The 17,556-nt window shown below is 42.8% G+C and overlaps 1 protein-coding gene across 7 annotated transcripts in view; it reads left to right on the plus strand.

Moving 5' to 3' along the window:
* Positions 1 to 1,222: 1,222 nt before the first annotated feature.
* SREK1 (splicing regulatory glutamic acid and lysine rich protein 1) overlaps positions 1,223 to 17,556 on the plus strand; it is a 61,518-nt gene continuing 45,184 nt past the window's right edge. For 3 of the 7 annotated variants that reach the window (XR_010792804.1, XR_010792805.1, XM_066602810.1), the window contains exons 1-2: positions 1,223 to 1,407; positions 7,010 to 7,143. Coding sequence is in view for 5 of the 7 variants with exons in the window: in XM_066602810.1 (XP_066458907.1) it covers positions 1,283 to 1,407; positions 7,010 to 7,143 (259 nt within the window). In the remaining 2 variants the exon portion in view is untranslated. The remainder of the gene's footprint in view (positions 1,408 to 7,009; positions 7,144 to 17,556) is intronic. The other 4 variants (XM_066602807.1, XM_066602811.1, XM_066602809.1 and 1 more) reach the window with 2 other exon arrangements.

The following is a 17,556-nucleotide window of genomic DNA, read 5'->3' on the forward strand; positions in this document are numbered from 1 at the left end:
TGAATTGAGGATTTTGTCAGTAACTTCCTTCACCCGACTCATTTCGAAATGTCCTGTCATCATTTAAATGAACCGATCCCCAGTATTCATGAGCAATAAACACGCTTTTCAACGGACTACTTTTGTCTCACGCTGAGACCGCTTTCACACGGCTATGAAAATTGCGCAAGATTTGTGCGATGCGAGACAGACCACTCTCACACTAGCATGAACCCCATTCTTTTGAATGGGGTCATTTACATAAGCCGTTTTTTCATGCATCGCAGTGCAGGAATAAAAGTGTGGCGTGTCCTTTCTCTGGGCGTTCCCTTGGAACACATCGGCCATGGGAACGTACCCTAAGGCTCTGTGCGCACTTCCCTCTCATTAGGGAACAAAGCGAAAATAAAACGGCGGTCACAGATGCCAGCAGCGCCTGATGGAAGCCATTGACTCTATTGTTCCTCTGGATGGAAAGAGCAGACAAAAGCTTGGAGGGAGCCTGAGAGCCCATTCACAGCAGTGGGTTTTCTGTCCATGCTGGATCCATGTTTACGAATATAGACAGCACACAACCCCAGTGATTTACATCGGTATATTCAGCTGAACGGTTTCTACGCACCTATTTTACACGTGAAAATAAATTGCGTCATGTCCGATTATGGTCTCTATTTACGGACAAAAATCGCCCATTAAAATCAATGGGATTCCATAAAAATGCAACGAATACGCCATTGAATATGTATTCACTGTTTTTTTACGCATGTTGCCAAAGTGTGAAGAAAAATTACATCAATTGGGTCTTCTTGCGTTTTATTTTTTAGCCCGCATCAACAACGCATGCAACACGTAGGGACGCAGTAAAAACAGACATTTTTTACGGACCAAAATTGCATACTCCTGTGTGAACGGGCGCTAATGCCATGATAACGTAAAAAAAAATATATCTTTATATATAATTTTAATAGAATAGTTTGATAATAAAGAATTCTACCGAAACATGATTATTTTTTCTTTGATATCTACAATGCTATTCAGTGTATTGCAAATTCTAACTGCGCATGCTCAGTCCACGGATGCTTATTCTCTCGCCCCATATCGATGATTTTATAGAGAAGATCTCCCTCTTTAGGACGTCTGGATCTATCTGCACGGCATTTCCCAGTGTCGCCGCTAGAGGTCGCTGCGCGAACGGAGCACGTATCGCGCTTCTTCTAGCGCCGTTCTAGCCGCCTGTGCATCTGCGCTTGTTGGTCGGTTGCTTTCCGGTGTCGGTTCCTCCGGTGCAGACCCCGCCGCCGCCATGAGCAGCGGGCAGACCGCGGTCATTCAGGTGACCAACCTGTCCGCCGCCGTCACCAGCGAGCAGATGCGGACGCTGTTTTCCTTCCTGGGAGACGTTGAAGAGCTGCGGCTTTACCCACCCGAGTGAGTGCGGTGCAGCTCCTTATAATTACCGTGCCTTATAGTGGGGGCAGTATTCTATATCCGGGGTCCGAGGCCGGTCCAGAAAATACCAAAAACACAGCGGGCCTCGCTGATCAAAACCGACCCCCAGTACGACGATCCTCGTTGCCCCTAGCAACCAATCACAGCGCGGCTTTCATCTCGTAACTAGCTGAGGGAAAATGAAAGCCGCGCTGTGATTGGTTGCCATTTCTTATACTGCTGAGGTAAACTGAAAGCCGTGCTGTGATTGGCTGCTAGGGGCAAGGACATTCTTACTGCCAGGCAGCTGATGGAGCTGCTGACCTGCAGACATAGCAGCCCGGCTGTGAATACTAAGTCCTGTCATCTCCATTCTCTGTGACTTTAGAGGCACAGAATAATAAAGCCTCCCGCACCGACCATAATGGAGGCCTTCTGGGTTTTCAGCATTGTACCAGACCAAATAGCGCCGCCTGCTGCACAGTTGAGGAAATAGAAGAGCGCAGACTGACAGCCGCCTGCCGAGGGCGCTAATTTAATGTTTTACTGCATGTGCTGCCGCCGTCGGGGCGTGTAGTGCGAGTTATTAGCAGGGATAACCCAGGGTGTCCTATTATCCTAGGGGTCGGCCACGTTCTCACCGTCCCCACTATGACTCGGACCAATACCGCGCTTGCCCATTTTTTTTGGCTGTGCACGCTACGTGTTTTGCTAAAAAAATAAAAGCGCTCTGCGGTCCGTGGGATTTTTATTGCTTGGTATAATAGTTTAAAAAAAAATCCCCTTGGCATTCACACGTGTGGGCGCCATATCTGTCCAAGACGGCTGGACCAACATGGCGCTTACGAAGTTGGGATATTCACTGTGAGTGCTGCGATTCGCAAGAAAACTGCACGGATTTTCAATATAAAAATGTTAAATTCACGTGTGGCTGCGGCGCGCTTTTTAACATTTTCTTTTGCCTCTCGCCCATTGGAAACAACGGATGAGAGTTCTGTGAAAAGTAGATTGTGCGGCGGGTTCTGGAACATGGGGAGAAACTCAATCGTGTGAACGCTCCCTGAGCTAGAGGATTTTTTTCCTCCCTAAGGCCTCATGTCCACGGGCAAAATAAGAATTAAAATCCGCAGCGGATTTTAACTCTTCTCCTGCCCGCGGATCCGCATCCCATAGGGATGCATTGACCACCCGCGGGGTAGATAAATACCCGCGGATGGTCAATAAAAGGGATTTTAAAAAAAATGGAGCATGAAAAAATCCGGACCATGCTCCATTTTCGTGCGGGTCTCCCGCGGGGACGGCTCCCGCAGGCTGCTATTGAAGCCTATGGAAGCCGTCCGGATCCGCGGGAGACCTAAAATAGGAATTTAAAAGAATTACTCAACCGGAGCGGGCGGGGAAAGCCTTCTCTTCCTCACGGCCGGATCTTTCTTGCTTCGGCTCGGCGGATGTGCCCGGCGCATGCGCGCGGCACGTCGGCGACGTGCCGCCGGCGTGACGAATTCATCCGCCGGCCGGAAAAGAAGATCCGGCCGTGAGGAAGAGCAGAGCTTCCCCGCCCGCTCCGGATGGGTAAATGCTTTTAAATTCCTATTTTCAGCCCTCATGTCCGCGGGGCAGGAGGGACCCGCTGCAGATTCTCCATGGAGAATCTGCAGCGGATCTGATTTTCCCCGTGGACATGAGGCTTTAGGCCTCATGTCCGCGACACGTGCGGATTTTTCATGCAGACATGCGCTTGTGGGAGAGTGCAGATTGCGTTTTTTTTTCTTCTCGCGCAGATGTTCGTGAATGCACTACGGTTCATCGCAACCCCACCTCCCTGAGACCTGATGTCCACGGGCACGCATCCCACAGTGGTTTCCATCCGTACCTGCAGCCATGAGGCCTAGAAACCTTTTTCTAAATTTTCTTCCCTGTCCGGAGCTGGTGCGGGGCTTCTCTGTCCACGGCTGGATCTTCTTTCTTCTGCACTGCGTTCAAAATGCTGCGTGCATGCACAGTACTTTTTTTTTTAACTTCCTGATTCCTACGGATCCGCAGCAAGTCCACAGTGTCAGTGTTGGGCAGGCTGCAGATCAGATGGCTTCCATTGACCACAATACAGCGATTTTCCCCCCCTCTCCCGTGCGAGCGAGCCAGCCACACATGCTTTTAATTATTTTGTGGACGCTAATTCATCCCTATGGGCGGCTTCATTTGCCGGTCTCCCGTGCATCAAATCCGCCCGTGGACATGGGGCCTAACTGATTTTAACCTTTAAATCTGCAAATATATTTAAATGTATTCACAGATGCACTGCAATTGTAAGCTCCCAGAGAGATGGAGCCACATCTGCGATTTATTATCTGTGCATCATGTAAAATCAAATCCGCAGGTGTTAAATGAAGTGTGGACGCCCCGTGCTTCTCTATGGGCCGCTCAAGCTGCGAATCGCCCAAATCAAATCCACCCATGGACATTGGGGCTTAGGGAGAAATGGGAGATTATTGAACAGAATCTCCCAAAAATCTGGCATACAGCAACTTTTTTATGTCAGCCATTGGTCCGAGAGAACAATCACTCGTGGGAATAAACGTCATGAATAGGTGTTTTTGTTTCTATGCAAGTTTCATCTATTTCACCATTGGAGGGAATTAGCGCTGGAAAATCGTTTGTGTAAATACACCCTAGGGGCTCCTGCACATTGGTGAGGGCGATAATGGGTCGTGATTCACGGACGCCCTCACAATCCTTCTGAAAACCCCTGGATGCGAGGCGGTCTCACATGGAAACAGCCTCGCATCCCTGCAGGCGTTCCCTTCATCCCCGCCGCAGCTGTCACGATGCTCTCCCATTGCTGTCAATGGGGCCGGCTCTGCTGTATTGCCAGGGGTGACAACGGGTCGGTACCCCTGCTTGTATCGTTTAATCAGAATTGGATCAAATAAAAAAGTAATAAAAACCTAAGTGGACAACTCCCTGTAGGCTGACAGGCCTGTTTTGCGCGAAGTTATTTTCTTCATTTTTTTCCCATCATCCTATTGAAAAAGCCATAATTTTAGTTTTTCATTGACTTCACTAGAATAGGGCTTGTTTTTAATGGAAAGTTGTATTTTTTTAATTGTACTCCTTTGAGGTACATGTAATGTGGTGTGGACTTTCTTTTAATAATTTTTTTGGGGGTGATGTAAAAAAATAAAATAAAAAGTCACCGTTGTTTTTCAGGTTTTATTATATTGGCGTTCACCTTCTGGTAAAAAAGAAAAATTGATGTCCTTATCTGGCACAATTAAAGTGATATAAAGTTTACCTAGTTTTTTTTTTTTAAACTTCCTTTCATTGTGTTACCACATTTGCACACCAAAAAACAAAATAAAATTCCTTATCTTTCATTCCATTCAAGACACACAATAGTGTTTTTTCGTTTTCAACAGAGAGGTATAAGGACATATTTTTTAAGAGCCAACCTGTAGGTTTTACGGGAACCATTTTGGTCTGCAAGTGACTATTTGGAACCCTTTTAATTCAACTTTTGAAGAGGTAGGATTGGGAGAAAAACAGCAGTTCTAGAATTTTTTTTGTAGTGTTCCTCCCCCCCCCCTCCTTTCTGGTGCCCTTTGTGCAGTATAAGTGACCTTTTATTCTGCGGGTCGGTATGATTACAGGGATGTCAATTTTATAGAGGCTTCTTTAAATTAATTATAACTACTTTTAGGGCGGCATCAGACGAGGGTTTCTCACGCCCGGCCAATATACGCTGTCTCTCTCTGCAGGGGGAAGAGGCTGGAAGAGCCAGGAGCAGTGCTCTGAGCTCCCTCCGCCCCTCGCCACTATTTTCAATGGAAGGGGACGGGGCTAAGTTCTGGGACTTAGCTCCGCCCTCTCCCATTGCAAATAGTGCCAGGGGGCGGAAGCTCAGTGCACTGCTCCTGGCTCTTCCAGCCTCTTCCCCCTGCAGAGAGACACAGCGTATATTGGCCAGGTGTGAAAACCCAGCCGATATACGGTCATCTGAATAAGCCCGTAAACAGTAAAACCTGCATCACCACATTCCAAGGCACAACTTTATTCTTCCACCTGCAGAGTTTTGTGAGGTTGTGTTTTCCTCTTTTGTGGGAAGAGTTGTAGTTTTCATTGATGACTTTTTTTGCTGCTTTTCATTTTACTTTTTACATTTTTTTTCCCTTTTCTAAGATGACCAAAAAATGTGATTATTTATTTTTCCTTCTCCATTGCAAGCACAGTGCCTTAATTCTGTAGTGAGCTATGCATCCACTGTCGGCCTATTAGACTCTGCCTGAGGCACAGTCTTGTAGGCTGAGTGACATGGCAGACATGGATCCCTTTGTCATACGTCCGGCTGCCATGGAAACCTATACATGTCTCGTGATTGCATTGTGGGATGTTCATGGGTGACGAGGAGTAGGTGCAAGCACACCTGGAAGGGGTTAAACAGTTGGAAACAGAGGTTCCTCTGCTTCCAGCAGTTACAGCAGGAACCCAGCTGTCATCAGACATCTTGGCTTAAATCTTCACCGCCATTAAAAAGCAATTGTGCAGTTTTAAGGCCCCTTAGTGACTGACATAAGGCATAGGGGCAGTTACTAAGGGTTAAAGGGATTTTCCATGCAAAATAAAATAGGTATTTGTGGGTTATCTGTCACCATTTAATTAATTTCACAAATTGTTCACCAATACATATGCGTAAAAAAACATTTTTTATTCCTTAAAGTCTTTTTATTTCGACAAAACATAAATATTTATTATATTCAGATGGTATAAACACGGCAACAGCCTGCTAGATTGCGTTGAATGGGTCAACTCCAAAAAGTGGTGACAGATAACCCACAAGTCCCAAATAATACATATACATCAATAGTTGATTGGCCAGGGTCTGCCACTCAGAATCGGCTACTTTCACACATATACTGGAGCATGATGGCCTGTCTATAGGCTGGTGTCATTGCTGCCCCCTGGTGGTTGGTCCACAAGCTGGTGTAAACTCTTTATTTTGCATATAACATTGATTTTTAATTTGGCAATTGAAAAATATATCTTGGCTCATAAATATTTAGACTAGGGTGCTCAAGTGAATATTTGTTTTTCCAAGCCCGGAGTCTGGTATATCGAAACATAAGGGCTCATTCACATGACTTAGTGTGTAAACTGGTCTGTGTGCACCACAGGGACCGCGTGTGGCAGCGAGCGCACTGCATGACCACGTGTCTCACGCACGCTGTCAGGCGCAGTGTGACTTTGTGTTTATAAATTTTGCCTCATAGTGGGGTCGCGTATATATTGTCGCCCATACGCAATGTATTGCGTACAAACAGTGTTGCATTCGCAGCTCATAGAAAAGAATAGAGCTGATGCTGCGTGGTACGCGGTGAAACAAAGCACACGGCAATCTTTTTCACACACGTATCTACGTGCTAATGTGAATGGATAGATGAAGGTGCATGTACTTCCTTTGACTCCATTCGCCATGTGGCCATGCATCGCAAAATCACAGTCGTGTGAATTAGCCCTAACTGGAGATAGAAGTGTTCAGCTAGCGAATCTGCTTTTTTTTTCTAAGGGAAATCTGGATCAGATTAATCATTCTTCTTTTTTCTTCCAGCAATGCGCCCCTTGCATTTTCCTCCAAAGTTTGCTATATTAAGTTTCGTGAGCCTTCAAGTGTCGGTGTGGCCCAGCATCTAACCAACACGGTTTTTATTGACAGAGCCCTGATAGTTGTACCATGTGCAGAAGGTGAGTATTGACGCTGATGTAATCTATTCATAATTAGCTCTGAACCAATTGTGTAATCGCGGTCAGTGAGCGCAGTCATATGTAGGAGAGTGCTTGAGTCTGAGCGGAAATCAGGCGTATGTTCTCTAGTCCCCGCATGCTGATATTACTATGGTCCTGCCTCCACACTGCACTCTTGGTCTTCTCTAACTATTTTATATAGTTGCGTTTGGAGACCTGGAACTATAGGAAATGCTGTGAAAATGCCTGACTTGCAGAGTTCCATTATATTATACCTGGAAACATTAGTGCATTAGGCTAGGATCCCACATGGGTACTTTATGTAGTCTATCGAATTTCTTCAGTCATAATAAAGCCCCATTTACATGCAAAGATGATCGTTCAAAAGATAGCTTGAATGACAGTTTGAGTGATCATTTTACATAAGCTACTAATGGACACTAATGCCCATTAGTAGCTTATTAGCTTCATTTGCATGTAAATGAGCCTCCCTTCATTGTATGCAGATAACAGCAGGTGGTCTGTTCTCTGCATGCAGCCCCTTTGTTCAGCCATGGGACTGCAGCTGAAAACAATGTTATCAGATCTCATGTGGAGAATCGCAGGGTGCGGTCCCTGCTATCAGCTGGCTGGCCGAACCATGGATTTTAAACTCAATATAAAATCATAGTTCGGCCAAGTAGCAAACGATGGTAGCATTTACACTCAACGATTATCGCTTAAAAGACATCGTTTGAGCGAATTTTGAGCGATAATTGTCCTGTGTAAATGGGGCTTAACAGAGTATTCATGGACTCTGACAGATAGTCTTCCTCCTCGCCTAAATGCTAATTTTGTTTCGTGCACCATTGTCCCTTGCACGTAACTCCTTAAGGACCAGGCTGTTTTGATCCTAAGAGAACAGATACTTTTTAGGGATTTTACCCATGTGATGTTTTTCCTGCCCTATTTTTGTTTCTTCAGCTACCAAAATTATTTTTGCTGCATTTTTTTCCCTTGACAAATAGGGCTATTTTATATATATATATATATATCTTTTTTTATTCACAGAATTTTATTTCCTTTTTTTTTCCAGTTTTATTGGGAGTAAAAAGCCAAAAAAAAAAATAAAAAAAAAAAAAAAAAATTATACTTGTTTATTTTTAAATTTAGTATATTTACACTAAAATAATGTATGGGAATGGGTTCCTTATTTTGTTTTGGACGTTTTCATATACAATTTGCATTGTCTCGGATTACAGGGCCCATATGGCGACGGTTTTAGTTGGCGTCGGGTCATTTTCTTTGTTATGTATATATTTTTATTTTATTCTGTAATTTATTAAACTTATTCTTGTAACCATTTTTTTTGACAATCTATGTCCCCCATGACGTCATGTGAGACCTCTGGGAGTCATTTACATTTTATCATTTTTTTTTTTCATTTCACACTTTTCCACTGTAGTTGGGGCTTCCATAGGAGCCCCATTTATAGGGAAAAACATCCCCTTGTAGTGACAGTAGTTAGTAGCAGAGCTGATTTGGGACCTCTAGGACCTGGTAGCTCTGCTATGCCAGGGGGCTCCCGGCGGTCACGTGAACGCTGGTCGTATAGTAGAAGTTATACTTTCACTTTCTAGTACATAATGCTCATTGAGCACCATGTAGCCTGGGAAGGAGAAGCCAGAAATGATTAAAAGCTGCTTCTTCCTTCTCCTCTGGCTCCTCTGTTGTGTCTGCTTGATTGCAGGAGCAGAGACTTTAATCCCAGGTTGTATTTTTGCTATCAGCCAGGATTACTACCCAGGCCTAAGTGCCATAAAGTCTTTTCTCTTTTTTCCTGTCTGCCACTTCCTAGGAATCTCTTTTTTTGTGATTATACGTATTCTCCTGTTGCAGACAGCATCTGAAAGGGAATGTGTCATCAGAAAATGACGTATTCTATAAGCTACATTTTTGTATTACAAAATTCTTTTTTTTAGAATTTTCAGCGACTTTTTTTTTCTTCTTGTTTTTTTTAGTTTTTGGTCACAATCTATATTTAAAAAAACAAACAAACAAAAAAAAGCCCTAAAATCCTGCATTTTCCACACTGACCCCAAAGCCTAAAACTACTAGTCTGTCAGTTTTACTTCTTTGATCTTTGCAGCATCTCACTTAAGTCACTTTTACACAGGAAAACTGGACAGCCGTCCCAGCGATGATCATTTCTGTGCTTTTACTCAGGCGTGAAGAGAGATGGAACGGGTCAGAGATCAGTCCCGCCTGCCTCCCATTTACAGTAAACAAGCAGTCATTCATAGATGAACTACTGCCTGTTTAAACTGAACGTTGCAGCGGCAGACCAACGATGGTGTTATGGTTCGCATGAAAGATCTGATCAGCTGATTTATTGCTGATCGGTCTTTTCCTGCGTGTGTTCACACGGCACAATTATCGTGTAAACCGCTCGAACTAAGGATAATGTATACACGATAATCATGCCATGGTAAAAGGAGCTTCATGGCACAGACAGGATTACACTGAAAGGTAAATATATAGATAACACAGGGTTCACCATTCACAATAGGTGATAAACTGACAATCTACTCTCCTCCCTGCAAAATCAGGGCGAGGGAGGGAGACTGTCTATTGTGTGAATGGCCCTTGAAGCTGCTGTAAAGCATATCTTCCAAATGCTCTTAACTCTAGCTCAGGAAACATGGCAGTCCCCATATTCTTGTATTAAAAACAAGAAAAAAAATTCTACAATCAGAAAATTAAACCGGATTAGAAAATTGTAATATGTTTGTCTATCTGGTTTTAATTACTAATAAAAAAAAAATGGTGATAGTCTCTTTAAGGCTATGTTCACACTGGGTGGAATTTTCTGCAGAGTGTTTGCAGCGCAAATTCCATATCAAAATCCGCACCATCTGGTATGGATTTTGGTGCAGAATTCACTCCCTTATTAGAAGGGTGGATTCAGCACCAAAAACCCAGTGCTATAATTGACATGCTAATTTAAAATCTGCACTGCATGTTAATTTCCTCATGGGTTTTGTGCGTATTTTTTCTGCAGCGTGTGGGCGAGGTTTTGAAATTCTCATCCACTTTGCTACTACTATAAATGCCGCAAATGTTTTTTGTGGAAGGTTCGCACTGAAAATCCATGTGAACATAGCCTTAATATGAGAGTTCAGCTCATAGACCTCAGACATCTGATTATACCAGGAAAGAGTGCTGTTGAATGCTCACTTACCATCCAGGGCTGTGTGCTTGACAAATGTAGCATTAGCATATTTAGGGCCCATTCACACCTGTGCTAGGGGTTTCCGTCTCTCTATTCTGTTTTTGGAACAGAGAAACTAAATTCCCATGTTTTTCCCCATTGATTTCAATGGTTTTAAAAACAAAAGAAAAAGCGGATAGCGAGTGAAAAGGTTTCCTTTTGCTTCTGTTTTGTTTTGGTTTCCATTTTTTGAATGTAAAAATAGTCCAGTCTCCAGCGCTATTTTTTTCATAAAAAATAAAAACGAAAACCTGAAGGAACGTAAGCAAACAAACCTTTACATTTGCTTTCCGTCTTTTTCAAAAAAATGGAAACCCTTATTTCCGTCTTTGTTACCTTTCTCTGTTCTAAAAATGAAACGGAGAGACAGAAAACCCAAACACAGGTGGGAGTGGGCATAAAATGAATGGCTGTCCATATCTTACAGGGCCGGACTGGGTTCACCAGAGTCCTTACATTGCAAGTGGCTCTGGTTGATGGAGTAAGTCAAAAGCACAAAATCCCCCCTATAATGTCCATGTGCCTGATAGGAGAGTCTAAGTCAATTTTCTTTCTTGTCTGACATCATTGATTCTTTCTAGTGTGGCTTATCATTACTGCTTAGAAAGTAAATGATACAGTCATCGCTGTCCTGTTTTTGTTTTCCTTTTCTCATTCTTTTTCATTGGTGTAGATATCTTGCTAATTAATGATCTGTATACATACAATTAGCACCAACCAAAGGCTGTTTAGTAGGATATTACTTGTCTACGCAGACACTTAAAGGGGTCCTATAGTTTGTAGTAGATAAGGCAAAATTAGACTAGCCTGTCTACTGAACTGCATCAGAGGAAAAGTGACCCGTATGCCCACATTTGCACCCCCAAGTACTGATCTGGGAGACTGATTGCAGGTGGTGGAGCATGTGTACATACACCCCACATGTAACGCTGTGGACATGTCCATGGAGTATCCTATTCAAAGAGCAGCCCATGTTGCTGCGTTCCCTTAGATCAGAAGGTTTGTGGGGACAAAAGTGACCAAATGCTAAAAGAAAAAGGCCATTGAGGCTGCATTTACACAGCATTTTCATTCATGCTTTGGCTTTCTGACCTGGGATACCTTTTGAATAGCAAAAAACTGTATTTAGTCGAAACCCGAATGGAACGACAAACTTTAATAAGTTAAATGGAGACGGTGTGACTATTGTTTTCGGTGATTCAGACGGAGCCCTGGCACAGAAAGCCACAACATAGCCCATAAGTCTCATTGTTATTTGATGATTGTATTACCTATCCTGTACTGCTGAAATTAATGTTTGTTTTTTCTTTGTTTTTCTTTTTTATTTCTTTATTTTTTATGTTTAGACTTTTATTTTTTTAATCACTGACATCTGACCAAGGAACTTGGTAAATTCTTTTTCCAGGAGAGTAGGGTTATTGTAAGCATTTGGCATGATAAGCTGGTTGCATCCTGAAGTGTTGGCTCCGGAATATGCTTGTATATTTAAAAAAAAAAACAACAAAAAAAAAACCACACCATCTTTGGAGCTCTTAGGGAATGCCCACACAGGTGAGGTCCACCGAGGATTTTCTACAGTTCATTTGCAGCGCCAAAATCTGCACTGATTTCTGGTGTGGATTTGCCGAGAATATCACCCTTTTCATTGCAAAGGATGAAATCCGTGCTGAAATCTGCAGCAGACAATTGATGTGTTGTGGATTTAAAATCCGCAGAGTAAAAAAAATCAGTGCCGTGTCGGTTCCACTATGAACACGGCACTGATTTTTTCCGCTCCATGTGCATGAGATTTGTTACATCTTATCCACCTGGTTTGTACTGTAAGGCTGGGTTCACACTGGTCGGATTCCGGGCGGAAATCTCACAGTTTGGCTGCAGCGAAAAACCGCAAGATTTCCGCCGGGAATCCGTTTCTTCAAATCCCACAGCATTTAGCCGCGGGATTTGAAATGGCTTGGCCGCACGCTCTTCCGCTGCGGCCGGTGCTCCCATAGAGGAGAGTGTGGCCGCAGCGGAAGAAAAAAAAAATGAACATGCTGCAGCCGGCGAATCGGCGCTGCAGCGGCGTATTCGCCATCCCGTGTGGACAAGATTCCTGAGAAATCTCATCCACATAGTTGGACAATCCCGGGATTAGCGGCTGCAGGCGGATCCGCCCAGTGTACACCCAGCCTAAATGCTACAGATTTTCAATGTGAGACATCTGCAGTATTAATACTTCAATAAATAAACCCAAAATAGTAGTGGGATACGACCCAAAACATATACTAATAACAAATCAAACAAAAGTAAATGGCTGCAAAAAATACATAAGACCACTGAGAGAATATGTGAGAAGACGTCGGTCATCAAAAAAGGCAAACTGTATTGAAGCACAAAATATCAATTAAATAGACATCACATCACAGAGCAGGAAGACACCATAGTAGCTGCTGAAAGTATCTATAGTAAGCGATGTGCGCAGAGCTAAACAATATGTATGGCTGGATAGCATATCACATAAAGGACAATAATAAGTAGCAGCTCTAAGGCTGCCTGTCCACAGGCGATGATCCGGTTGCGATTTATTTATTTATTCACGCTCTGTGAAGCTTTCCATAGGGTTGCTATGGAAAGCTCAGCACTGGCGCCCACCAGTGGAGAATCATAGCGATTCTCCGCTTGCGGGTTTTAAATCGTGACATGCTGCGATTGCCGCGAATCTCAGCGGTGAGCCTATCTAAGCAGGAATAAATGTTTAGTCCCATGCAGCTGTAAAATAACATGGAGGATATAATAGCCTGATACTTAAACTGGCCTAGAATCTTTACTTCTCAGTATAGTTCTCTACCTGTAGCCGATGGCCCCTTCTTAGATCCCAGAAGGGTTGCCATATAAAAGGTTTGTTCTGTAGGAATGGAGGTGGTGCAAGAGACATTGCATTGCAGATCTTCAGGTTGACGTTGACACTTCTCGGTCTTCTTAGATGAGCTCACATGTTAAACACCCGCTGATCTCATGGGTCATGTACACAGTCCTCTGCATGTCCGCATGCCTATAGCTTGAGTTCTTCAGATTGGGGTTTATGGTCTGGATTGAAAAAAATATACTATGGTGCCTAGTATTTTAAAATGGGTCTAAATAAGGCTTTCATAATGGTATCATCACGGCTTTCACTTACCCGAGTTATGACTGACTGATCCTTTGCCCTCTATTGGGGGTGTTAGGAACAAAAGGAAACCCCGCAGAATGGCCCCCAACAGTAGTGTGATCAGAGCGGTACCTTCATCTCATTTTCCCCACTCTTTTGCTCCCTATCTTTACCCCTCTGAAGTAGCGATATACATTTGTCTTCAGTGTGGAATGAAGAAGGAAAATGTAGCATCTTTACCACATATGTACTGGAGAAGTTTATACCTGAGAAGACAACAAGAACAGTAAAATTTGGGATGTTTGAAGTATAAAGGGCCATGCTGAGGGCCGCGCTCCAGGATCTCCATGCAGTCTGTCATTGTGTGCCTTTTATAAGCTGTTAGATATACTGAAGAGGTTGTGCCGGTGCAGAAGGTTTTCAAAATTGCTACAAATGAGTTAAAACAATAAAAGCAGCCGTACTTATCCGTCTTGTGGCGATCCAGCGCTGCAGCTCCTGCAGTCCTCATGGTCTCTGTTTACGGTCAGCCACCAGCAGACCATTGCAGCCGGTCAGAGGCTGCGGCGGTCGTGTGGTGTTCTCCCGGTCTCATGGCTTCTGAGTTGGCATGGCACATGACTGCTTTAGCTTTTTGATAAGATACCGCCTGACTGGTACAGCTAATCTTAAGCAATGACTGTGATGATGGTTGGGGTGGCAGCACTGATCGCTGCGGGAACTAATTAAGTTGCTTTTGCTGTTTTGGCACATTTGCAGCAAAAATAATTGTGTGCATCTGAACAACCTCTTTAAATATTTCTCATAGTGACCAATCTAGTTATTACACAGTATGCAGCGTATAACGTTTCCAGGTCATTATATCCTATCCCTCTTGTATGCTGTCCTATTTCTCAATCTAATGTCTAAGTGATACAATGCTTCAGTGTATATACGTATTTCACCAGTGTAAATGGCCGCTGTATAACCTGAGCAACATTCAGAACATTCATTTTCTTTTATGTCCATGTTTCAAAGCAGACGGATTTTAACAATTTGGTTTTGTATGTTTTTTTTTTTTTTTTTCTTTTCTTTTCTTTTTTTTTTTTTTCTCTTTTGTGTGATTTATATGTGCATTATTAGATGACTAGCCTGGCCAAGGCAGATCTGTTACACATGCCAGAGTAAGGCACTGTTTGACACTAAACCAGCCGTCAAGGGAAAACCTACATGTGAGGATGAGCTCGGAGTCTGACTACCGAAGATGGACGCCCTGTCTCTGTGTGTTGTTGTTTTTTTGTTTTTGTTTTATTTATTTTTATATTCTTTCCTCCCACTTTTATTTGCTACTTTTACCCCTCTTCCTCTACATAATAGGTGTTCTCTTTCTGTGAACTAGCCAATGTCTTGTGTAATTAATTTCAATGTTGCCATAACTCATGCTACCCGAGTATTCTGTAATGCTGCTTCTACACGACAGCAGTGTTTTTGTTTCTCTCTCATTCTTGCAGTTGCTGCAACTGTAACGCAAGATCACCTGTTGATTCGGTGTGGAAATTGTTTATTTAGACTCTTTATTTTCTTAGTTTTTTTTATATTATAGAATTTTTTTCAATAAATGTCACCGGTCACCCTTCTTAAAACAACTATTAGGTATGAATGCTAGATTACTCATGTAATTGGTAAACTATTTCCTTTAGCAGCTTTGTTTCCGTGCATGTACTATAGCTGATGTCATGTTTTTTTCTCCTTCTATTACTTCTTTACTAGTGCTTGAAATGTTCACCTTTTATATTATCCTGCTCAGTATAATTAGGATGCCTGTTGGAGATTTTGAATGGTAGGGATAAACTAGATGGCTCCCTTATTTCTGGCATAACCAGGAACTTTTAAGGCCACTTTCACACGGGCGACAAAAGACACGGTTTTTGTGCATTGGGATGCAACTTTGACAGTGCGATCTTGCTGTCACCCATGAGAAAGAGGCCTAAACGCTGTTGGTGATTGTTCTAGATCATAGCCTTCACCATGTTGATAAATATTTAGAGGACAGTGGGGCAGATCTACTATCAAGAAGTTGACAGCTTTTTGGTGTAAATTGCGACAATAAGCAAACATGTTTTGGACACTTTCAGGCACTTTTTTCCCTGATACGTCCAACAAAGGGCATGGCTTTGTTGAAAGAGGGCATGGCCTAAATGTACTAAATTGTGCCAAAGTTTTGATGCAATTTTTGGCATAGATTAAGCCAACCAATGAGCTATTTAAAGTTAGGCTAGATAGTCTTAAAACTCAACAGATTTATCATACAACAGACCTGCTGTGATAAATCTGACACATTTTAACCCCTTAGTGACCGGGCTTTTTTGCTTTTTTCCATTTTTGTTTTTTCCTACTCCCTTTTAAAAAATCGTAGCTCCTTTATTTGTCCATCGACGTCACTGTATGAGGGCTTATTTTTTGCGGGACGAGTTGTATTTTTCAATGGCACTATTTATTGTACCATATAATGTACTGAAAAACGTTTTAAAAGTTCTTAGCGGAGAGAAATGAAAAAAAAAACGACATTCCACCATCTTTCGGTGCGTCCTGTTTCTACGGCGCACAAACTGCAACAAAAACGACCTGATATTTTTATTCTATGGGTCAGTATGATTACTACGATACCAAACTTATATAGTATTGTTTTTGCTGTAGTACTTGTATTTTTTTTTAAGATATTAAATTTTTTTCAATTATTTTCTGCGGTCATTTTGTGCGCGCGATAACTTTTTTATTTTTCCGTCGACGTAGTTGAGTAAGGGCTCAATTTTTGCGGGATGTCCTGTAGTTTCCGATAGTATCAATTTGGAATACATACGACTTTTTGATCGCTTTTTATTGCGTTTTTTCTGGGAGACAGGGTAACTAAAAAAATGCATTTCTGGCGTTCTTTTTTTTTTTTTTTCGGACGACGTTCACCGTGCAGAAAAAATAAGGCACTACTTTGATAGATCGGACTTTTACGGACGCGGCGATATCAAATACATATTTTTATTTTATGATTTAGATTTTTTAATAATAGATATGGCAAAAGGGGGGTGATTTAAACTTTTATAACTTTTTTTTTTTTTTTACAATTTAAAAAACTTTATTGATCTTTTTTTTAACTTTACTTTGAAGTCCCCCTGGGGGTCTTTAACATGCGATGCTTTGATCGCTCCTGCAGTATGACGTAATGCTATAGCATTACGTCATACTGCTTTTTTACAGGCAGTCTATCAAGCCACCCTGTGTGGATGGCTTGATAGGCAGTCTGCTAAGGCAGCCCTGGGGCCATTCATTAGGCCCCCGGCTGCCATGACACCTGCACGGATCCCCCAATCTCACCGCGGGGGGGGCCGTGTGGGACCCCCAAACAGCGTTCGGGGCATTTAAAGGGTTAATAGCCGCGCTCGGCCGAGCGCGGCTATTGCCCGCGGGTGTCAGCTGTAATAAACAGCTGACGCCCGCGCTGTATGGAGGGAGATAGCGCCGCTACCTCCCTCCATACACGTCCTGCAGCTGCAGGACGTAAAAACACTATAGGGTGGTCACTAAGGGGTTAAGACTGTTTAGTCTGTCTAACTATTAGACGGTGTTAGTAAATCTGCTCCAATATGTCAGGGTGTTTGAAAATAGGTTTTCTTAACCAATCGGGGAAGTTAAAGGGGTTACCTGGGACTTAGAATAATTTTGATACCAGTAGAATGGTGTAAAATAGAGAGAATTGCTAAGACTCCCCTCTGCTTCTTGGAACCCAGAAGAAGTCAGCTGCGGTCATGTGCCTACCATTGTGTATGTGACTGCTTGCAATCATAGGATTTGGTGATTATTCCTTCATTTGCCACTGAAGGCTTCTTCCGGTTTCCAAACAGTGGGGCTTCAGCTCTGTACGGGGAGCCGCTGGAGTGGGGGAACGTGGGATTTTATTTTCTTTATTTTTCAACATTCTGCTGCTGTCAAAACTTTTTTTTAAAGTTCTGTAGCATCCCATTTACAGGACTTGTGCCAAGATATAAACTTATCTCATATC

Source organism: Eleutherodactylus coqui, chromosome 5 (genome assembly GCF_035609145.1).
Source record: "Eleutherodactylus coqui strain aEleCoq1 chromosome 5, aEleCoq1.hap1, whole genome shotgun sequence".
In the NCBI taxonomy this organism is placed as follows: Eukaryota; Metazoa; Chordata; class Amphibia; order Anura; family Eleutherodactylidae; genus Eleutherodactylus; species Eleutherodactylus coqui.